The following is a 9,595-nucleotide window of genomic DNA, read 5'->3' on the forward strand; positions in this document are numbered from 1 at the left end:
CTGGTTTTGATCTTCCTCTATTCTGAGAATTTCACATCTATTTATTGAGTTTGTTCCTCCTTGTTACTGGCATATACAGAGAACAGCAGCTGTCTGTTCACATATCTTTAAAAAAAACAGCCCAAGCCCACAATGCCAACATATATCCAAAAATGTGATGCTGAATTAAAATGTATCACAAAAAGTATAAAAAAGCCAGTATGTTGTAGTCTTGATCAACTGAGCAATCAGTGGATCACAACATTTGTCTGTATGGTGCAAAAAAATCACTTGCTAATTCCTGCGGAGAACAAGCCCCTGTATTGTTGCTAGCAATAGGAGACCTGGTTAATGGATGAACCTATCTTTCCTGGTTATCTTACTGTCTATCACTGAGCAGTTATAGGTCTGGGGGGGCAGGCCATGGGAGGGGCTAGCTTGTTTAATTTCAACTATTTATTTATTTTTATTTATTTATTTACATTAGACTTGATATCCTGCTCTTGTCCCATGGCTAGGGTCTCAGAGCGGCTTACAGGGTTTCTGGTGCTAATCACCTGTGTTCCTAGCTAGGGCCACAATGTATGAAGGGGGGGTGGGACAACCTACCGGCACCCCCTCTGTGGTGGCTATTGCTGTTTCTCCGTTGGCTCGGCATGGTCGGGTCTCCTGGCCCAGCGGGTTGTTCTTTCTCTGGCGTTCTCTGGCGTCTCCGGCATTCAGTGGTGGCGATCTCCTCCTTAGGCACGCAGCTCCGCCTACTTTCTGGCCTGGCCACGTCCTTTCCGGCTCCGCTGAGCCGGAACTCGGCATCTGCGCACGCCCCTTTCTTCTCTCTTCACGGCAGCCCTACTGCCGCCGTCTCCGCTATCTCCGCCATCTTCAGCCGACCACACAGGGTGCCCCCCACCCCTCTAAGGGTGGGTACCCATTTACCTACTTGCAATTAGGTTGCTTTCGAGACCACTGGGTAGGCGGGAGCTGGGATGAAGGTCGAGAGCTCACCTCGACCGCGGTGGTACTCGAACAGCCATAGTGGCTGCTCGGGTGATGTTACAGTGCAGGCGTTTAACTGCCTGCGCCACTAGTTTGAATATAGGACCTTACTATCTCCTGGAGGCTGATGATCTGATTATTGCTTTTTTATTAAAGTTGGATGACGTGACAGTTATCTTCTCCTCTGTTTACATTCCTCCATCCACTCCTAGTATAATGATTTAGAGATGGGACCACCTGGGAGAAACTGTCGATGACTTGCAGGTTCATTTTCCAGGGGGCCCCTTAGTACTAGCGGGTGACTTTAATGCAAGGATCAGCAGTGACGATTATACATTTTTCTCTAAATTATTAGGCCCTGATAATGATTAATTTCCCAGCCATGTTTGGCATAACAGGAAATCTAAGGATGATGTAATAAACAGAGGTGTTTTGGATATGGCTAAATTTGCAATTCAAAGGCCCCGGTCACATGGGAGGTTTTGGCCTGGAAGAGGGACGGATCGGGGGTGCAGCAAACGGGCGCAATCAAACCGCAACATCTGGGAAGCGGCGCGCACCCGTCCCCGATCCGTCCCTTCAGCCGGAAAACCCGCTGCAAAAAAGAACCTGCAAAAGAGCAGGACTTACCGGAAACGGCACAGCAAGTGCGGCCGTGAGATCACCGGCGCGCCCGTCTTCCGGAGCAATCGAGGCTCTCAGCCCAACTGCGCATGTGCACACATGCACAGTTCGGCTGCCTCGCTCTCCCTTCAGTGGCTTCCCACCGGCATCTGATCGTGCCGGGGAGGAACTGCGCGGCGGTTCAGGGGATCTATCTGATCCCGCCGCCGTGTGTCTCTTTTGGTGCGGCTCTAAAAAGCTGCACTTTGGCCGTTCTTTTTCCCCCCGTGTGTCAGGGGCCAAAGAAACTTTATTCCATTGAATGGTCACTCAGAGATTGATGTAACCAATGATTTCACTCACGTGAGTCCCAAACAAGCCAATGTAATAGATTATATTCTCTCCCACTTTGAGTTCCTAAAAGCTGGTGATTACTTGAGAAGTGATAATCTCCCAGTCTCCTTTTCTATAGATTTATCTTTAGAACATTACCCTATTCCAGCACAGCTTCCCTCTTTCTCAAAATCCGAATAAAGTTTGTCGATTACGCTGGAGCTCCAACTCTAGTGACTAGGCTCAAACTGTAATGGGTTCCATCCCTTGTAATAGTCTTGTTGACAGGGTCTTGCAGTCTGATTCAGTGCTCAACTGTTTGCATAATTTGGATGAGGTGTTAAAATTGTTCTCACCCCTTTATGTGAAAAAGAACCATGATAGGACACGCTTCAAAGTTAAGAGGAATAGTTAGCTTAATAGTGACTGTAAAAGAATGAAAAGGTGGATTCAACAGAAGCATCACAAGTTCAAAAGTAATTCTACAATAGCCTTTCGAGAGCTGATGGAACTGAAGAAAATGTACAGAGAACTGAACAAAACAAGGAGATGGATGGCACTCAATAAGGAATGGGGATATCTCATTTCAGCTATTAATAACAACAATGATAATGCCTTCTGGTCTACTGTCAATACTGCTATAACCCAGCCTCTAAAATCCCATGCTGTATTGCCGCTCTGACATGGGAAAGCTATTTCAAGAAGCTATTCTTCGATGCTAGTGCTAGTACACCTAGTACATCCTTTATTATTCCTCTCCATTTCCATTTCCATTTCATTTATTAGCTTCATTGACCCGAGGTCTTAAGCCAAACATACAAACAGCAACTAAATATTCCTCTTGATGTAACAGCATCTTGGTCCGAGGTATCAGTTAAGGAGGTGTACTCTCTTGTCAAGGGGTTAAAACTAGGAAATACCCCAGGCTCTGATCTAATCCCTAATGAGCTATTTAAGCCTGATCTACAATGGTGGGCCACAGTTCTGGCCCCAATTTTCACTCAAATTAACATCAGTGGACAAATGCCCAATTTATGGGGAAATTCTATTATTGTCCCGATATTTAAAAGGGGGTCCAGAGGTGATCCATCCTGTTATCAAACAATCAGCCTTCTTTCTTCTTTAGAAAAGCTATATTCTGCTTATATACTAAAGAAGCTCCTGAATCAGAAGGAATCAGAAACCTTATCAGGACATGAACAGATTGGATTTAGGCGGGGTTCCTCAACATGCAACCATTGCCTAGTTCTTTATCACCTAGCTGAGAAATACTTGTTCTTTAAGGGGGGCATCTATATGCGGCTTTCATTGAACTCAGGTCCTTTGTTTCTATAAATCACCCCAGATTGTGGAACAAATTTAAACTACTATGGACAAAAGACTCCTAGGACTCATTCAACCAGTGTATTTGGATTTGACTGCCCAAGTACAATGTGGGTATGATGGGAATTTAACAAATCAATTTAATTTGGAAAAGGGATTATGACAGGGACGCTTGTTGATGCCTTTTTTGTTTAATTTATATTTAAACGATGTAACAACAATCTTTAATGACTGCTGCCACCCACTAAAATTAGCTGAGATTGGGGTGCCTGTTTTGCTCTACGCAGAGGATGCCATGATCTTGTCCTGAATTAGGGTCGGGCTGCCATGGACCTTGCAGTCTTTTTCTAATTATTGCTCTTGAGAAAGCCTGGTGTTTAACCATTTGAAATCTAAGATCCTAGTTTTCACCAAGACCAGAAAATGGAACCCATTTCAATGGTCTATCAACGGATCTAATATTGAGCAAGTCAATACTTTCTCTTGTTTGGGGATTTTGTTTTCAGCAGAACTGTCTTGGACCCCCAAACTTAGAACAGCACCATGTACAAGCGCTATAAATAGGTTCTTCCATATAATGGGGGGCAGATATTCCTGGAGTGGTGCAAGCTTTTAATTTGAAAGTGGTTCCCCTCATCTTTTAGGGCTCAGCTATTTGGATTAAAGCTATCTTTGTTACCATTGATCAACCCTCAGCCCAATTTTTAAGGAAAATACTGAATATTCCCTGCTATGTGTCAAACGTCGTATTGTAGGCAGAATTCGGACAGATATCCTTGGAAGCAAGAGCATGGCTTTATATCTTTAAACTGAGATTAAAACAGCTCTGTGCCGAAGATGGTTTGTTAACTACTCTAAATCAAGATTGACTTGGATGAAAGCCCTGGATGAGAAATTGATGATAGTTGGAATGTCAATTAATTATATTTTTGAGATGGGCAAATCCAAGCATTTTCTCTGATGATAAACCATGTCCTAGAAATTGATTATAGTAGTCTGATCCTGAAAGCCCACAAAATTTGCTCACCCCTATCCTTTGGTCTTTCTTTCCCAAGATCTTTACCCCCCTATATGTACTATCTTACCCTCCCCCATGTTACTGTAAAGCTTTTTTGTTTGCAAGGTTGAATATTATTCCTACAATGGTGGGAGATTTTTGAATTGGCCCTATTCTGACAGAATCTGCTCTTGTGGCCATAATACATCCTTCCATGCCCTGCTTGAATGCAGGTTCTTTGGGAATATAAGGGATCACTACATTAAGCCTTTAATTAACCAACCATCCCTCTGCACTCTGGAAACCCTGGCTCTTTTGCTTAGCGATAAGCAGGGCTTTTTTTCTGGGGGAACATGCCGGAACAGAGTTCCAGAACTTCTTCGACAAAATGTCTGAAAACTTCATTTCCCTCTTGAGAGTTCCGGCACCCCTTTTTTTTTTTAAAAAAAAGCCCTGGCAATAAGGATGCAAAGTGTATTTTAGCATCAAAACATAAGGAGCAAGTATCTTCTGCTGCTCAAGATCTGTGAATCAATGAGCTTCTAAGGGTATAAAATGAAAAGGAAAGGAAGGCACAGCCACAAAGGGTATTTGATAATCCGGCAACCCTGTATGTGTGTTTATCTCTGCATTGGATTGGACTGGTATAGAATCTGATTTTTAAAAAGAATGTTTATTTTTAAATTTTTGATTAGTATTACATAATAACACATCTTATATAATATCTCGAAACAGTTCATAAAAACCAAAAGGATACATTTTGTCTTTATCTTTTTCATTTCAGTACATAATAAAGTTGACCAGTGTTCACAAAACTTATTTGTACATGTAAATTATTCTGTTGCATGTTTTGGTAATATGTTAATTTAGTTTTTAAGACTACATTCCATATAAGATTAAGCCAATCATTATAAAAGGGAGTTCTATTTTTCCCACCAGCATAACGCAGTAATGATCTCAGCTGTTATAAACAGAGCTGAGACTAACCCCATGTCTGAAGAAGCTACTAATATTTTTAAATTACTTAACAGAATTATCTTAGGATTTGGAGGTACATTATTGCATAACATATTAATTAAGTGAATCACATTTTGTCAAAATAGGTTACGTTTTGGACAGGCCCACAAATGATGCATCAAATCTGCATGTCCCCCAACTACAGCTTCAACATACATCTGATGAATTTCTGCATATGCCTACCAGTTTATGAGGTATAAGATACCTCTGGAAAAATATTTTACAAATATTTTATTTCAAACTCATCAAGATTCGTTTTGACACAACGCTTTCCCAGGTCCACTTCCACTCCTTTAAACTTAAACCAATTCGTAAGCCTTCCTCCTCTTTCTTCATGAAGTGTAAAGAGTAGTATTAACACTTAACCACCATGAGTAACCACCTGAGCAATCATTCAGCTAGAGATTATTGTCTCTCACTAAAAAGTGTTTTTGAACATAAACAGTTATGTTTTGCAATAAATCAGTAACTAATGCCCTGTTCAAAAACATCGAAAAAGTGGGGGCTTTCTATAATAGCAGTAAAACAATATACGAAAATCCATCCATTACGCATTTGATGACAAACATCTTACATAACATGAGAAACCACTTACCCTAAAGCAGACCCATTGATGTCAATGTGAAGGCCAGAAGAAAGTGCCTTGATTATTGCAAACTTAGCAAGGCTAATGTCCTTCCCAAAAGCGAGACTGTTGCTTCTATGAAGATTCTCTAATCACCCAGCATACTGATTTTTTCCTGGGCTACATATGAATATCCCATTCATCTGTCTTTAATCTTATGCTGTCCACAACTATATGTTTTATCCTATTTATTTATTAGTTCTTAGCTTTTGGCACCAAAGGAATTCTCAAGGTGGTTTAAAAATTACACAGTTAATATCATCATTAAACCATTTAAATAAACACGACAGATAAAACCAGTGTGACAGATTTATTATAAGGACACAACAGGAATTAAAACAGCATTCCGCTACAACTGGAAAGGCTGTAATCTGAAACTGAGGACCTGTAGGGGTGATTTCCATGGCAGTTTTTCCACAGAACATCTCCCCCAAGGTGTTTTTACTCCTGTGTCTTGTCCTGCAGAGGTATAAAAGTAACTTAGAAGTGGCTTTCTGCACAAAAACCACTAGAGGAGAAACAGCCGAGTAGCCCTTTTCCTCATCTGCGTAGCTCTTCTGTAAAACAGGCTATGCGAACATAGTGGAACACATAAACCCGCCTTATACTGAATCAGATGTTTTGGTCCATCACTATTGTCTGCTCAGACTGGCAGAAGCTCTCCAGGGTCTTAGGTAAAGGTCATTCACATCACCTATTACCTGTTCCCTTTAACTGAAGATGCTGGGGATCTGCATACCAAGCAGATGCTCTACCACTCAGCCACAGCACCTCTGTTTGAAGGGCTTCTTTGGAATAAGAGATTAAACGGAGGGCTTAACCGCCATCCCAAAGGCCCTGCTTTCTGTCTCATTAGGCAGTGGCTCACAAAGCTGGGTCTCTGTTAATAGCATACAGGATGGTTCACATGGGAGGCTGTATTCTCTACAATATTTCTCTGACGAAATCAGCCACTTGGTTGTTACACCTCCATTTTCATACCATGGATCACTGCTTGAGGCCAGCCTCCCCCAATATTGCACATGATGAAGACATGCCGTATCTGTTTACCACTTTGATCTAAAGCCAAGACTGTGCTTGCCCTTTTGACTTAAAGATGTATTTGAAAAGTATTGTGTCCCGGTAATATGTTACAACCATTCAAAATACATATACCACTTGCGTGGTGTGAAATAGTCTGCAGACTGCAAGGAGGCCTTAGCATTCACACACTTGTATTGACAGAGATGTGACAAGAGACAACATGGATCTACTGATGACACTCGGCCTTCTAGAAATTCCAGGCAGGAAGCTAAGCGCTAAAGAATGACCTGCACTAACTCACAGTAAATAAATCTTAACATGGCACCTCCCCCAGGCAAGAACACGGTCAAAGCAGAAGCTGTCTTTGGAAAATGGGGAACGTAGTGTGTTAAAAAATATATATATCCAGACCAGCATTTAGTTGCACCAAGAAACTAGCTTGGAATCAACAAAATTCCAGAGGAATAGCTCAGCTGTCTTGTTCCGGCTAACAACAAGGCTGTCACATTTTGCAGCCACATTCTTGTACTATTTTAGCAGTACAATAAACATAATCATCCTTTACTTACGTTTGCTCCTGAGTCAGACTTCTTCCACAAAAGGTCAGAAATAAGAAAATGCCCAGTAAAATCATGACTGGCCTTGTGTGGCAGGAACTGGGGGAACCAGCTTTTGATATTCTGATCCCACCAAATCTGTTTGGGGAATTTGTTGGAGAATTTATTTAACAGTTAATCATTAATAAAATTTCTGAAAAGGATTTCCTTTCCTTACAGAAAATCCTCTTTTGTCCTCCTGAACAACATTCTAGACAGACAGTTTCATTTGTATGAGTCTTTAATCTGTGAGCACTGCAGAAGAGATTGCGCAGAGAGACACTCCTTTTCCGTCCCAGGATACAAACTTTTAGGAAGTAATGTGACACCTTCCTAAAAGAGTGTTAGAAATTTGCTGTGATATGATAGCCTTACCTTTTATCCTTCTAGACTGATTCTGTGATATTGTCATTTTATATACTGTACTCTTTTGGTAATTTGTGTGTGTGTTTTTAGACTTTTTATTAATGTGTAGTGGCTCTGTGCACTTTGAGAAAGTAAGCCACCAACCAACCAACCAAATTCTTTTATATTGATACTGGAGCCTCATTTCCAGTACATTTATTTACTTATTTAAAATGTGTATCCCACCTTTTCAAAGTTCAAGACTGCATACAACTAGTCATGTAAAATAAACTTATTACAATACAGTTCAGTAAACAATTGATACAAAAATTAAGCAGTGAACAAAAGTAACAAATCTGTTAATCTTAAAGTGTTACAAGACGCCTTTTTGTTTTTATAGTATTGGATCCATTTTGCTTTGAGAAAAGAGTGAGAGAATAAGGATTTCTTTTAAGTCATCCATTATCTGTTCGTAGATTAGACTGGCTTTCAAGCCTAAAGAGCTCTTCAATTGATCCAGCAAAGAACAACTATGTGCACAAATAATAATGTGAGACAAAATCGGTATCATGACACTTCTCTAGCTCCACTGAATGTTTGAAAGTGTCTGTTCATGAGGATGAGGGGTCATTTCGTAGAAAAAGAGGTGCAGGAGCTCATTAGCATAACTCATTAGCATAACTTATTTGCATATGACACACCCCCTGACATCACCGGAAGTGTGTCAGAAGGCAACACCCACCACTCAGGCTCCACTGGACTGTTTTGGATTCCTAGCTATTGGGGGGGGGGGAGAGATGTGCAGATCTGTCCTCACAGAGGACGGATAGCTTGTACCTGAATAAAACTTGGTCATAAAGGTGCCACTGGACTGTTTTGGACTGGGGGGGCAGGGGGGGGCTCTGCAACTTACCTGGCTGCTTCTTTCTCTGACTGAGGCCTGCTGGGAGCAGGGGGTGGGGCTTGTTGCATGTGCCCACTCCCTGGCTCTTTTACTGCCGGAGCTCCGCTCCTGTGCGCTCCTGTAGGAAATGACCCCTGTCCTTGCCCAAGGCCACTAGATACAAGCATGCAGCAGAAGTAGATACACAGAGCCCTTCTGTATTTTAATATTTAGTATAATTTATTTAAGTGTTGATATGTCCAAGAGGGGCTCTGTAAATATCTGAGTTACTGTATATCTCTCATGTGTAATAGCCTAGCAATCACGTCCACAGCAAAACAGAAGTTATGCAAGATTTTGCAAGTTTAAACAAATACTGAAGCCAACATTTACGAGAAAAGCAGCTTGCAAAGAAATCTTTGCTCAGCAGATCACACACACCCTTCTCACCTGGGGATCACTTGAGGAGGACACAGCAGTCCACCCCCTCTCAAGAGAAAGGAGTCACATTTGTGGGGCACAGTGTCTGTCTGCCTGTTTCCCCCCCTTCCTCCGAGAGTTAACTATTGAGAGTTCTTTCATTGTTGGGATAGACCAGGGGTGTCAAACATAAGGCCCGGGAGCTGGAATACTGCACGGCTGGCTCTCCAGTCCACCCATATGGGTTTTCCTCTGCACCCCCCTCCCAGCCCATGGGGCTTTGCAGTGAGGATACACCAGCTCAGAGCTTACCAGCTGCTGTACTTCATGCACCCATACTTTGCCCCCAGAGCAGACTATAGGGAGCATTTCAGCTGGAGAAACTGTGTGGTGGCAAAGAGAACAACCTCCTTCCTCAGCACCACAGTCTCAATCCATATGTTCCATATGTTCCT

At 42.0% G+C, this 9,595-nt stretch overlaps 1 protein-coding gene across 1 annotated transcript in view; it reads right to left on the reverse strand.

Moving 5' to 3' along the window:
- The window catches only part of C5 (complement component 5), a 90,933-nt gene extending 83,401 nt beyond the window's left edge, over positions 1 to 7,532 (reverse strand). Inside the window, exon 1 of the mRNA XM_015428315.1 lies at positions 7,466 to 7,532. Within this exon, the coding sequence (XP_015283801.1) occupies positions 7,466 to 7,530 (65 nt within the window). The 5' untranslated portion in view covers positions 7,531 to 7,532. The remainder of the gene's footprint in view (positions 1 to 7,465) is intronic.
- Positions 7,533 to 9,595: the final 2,063 nt, after the last annotated feature.

The sequence above is a fragment of the Gekko japonicus genome, unplaced genomic scaffold (assembly GCF_001447785.1).
Source record: "Gekko japonicus isolate JY-2015 unplaced genomic scaffold, Gekko_japonicus_V1.1 scaffold3370, whole genome shotgun sequence".
Classification (NCBI taxonomy): domain Eukaryota; kingdom Metazoa; phylum Chordata; class Lepidosauria; order Squamata; family Gekkonidae; genus Gekko; species Gekko japonicus.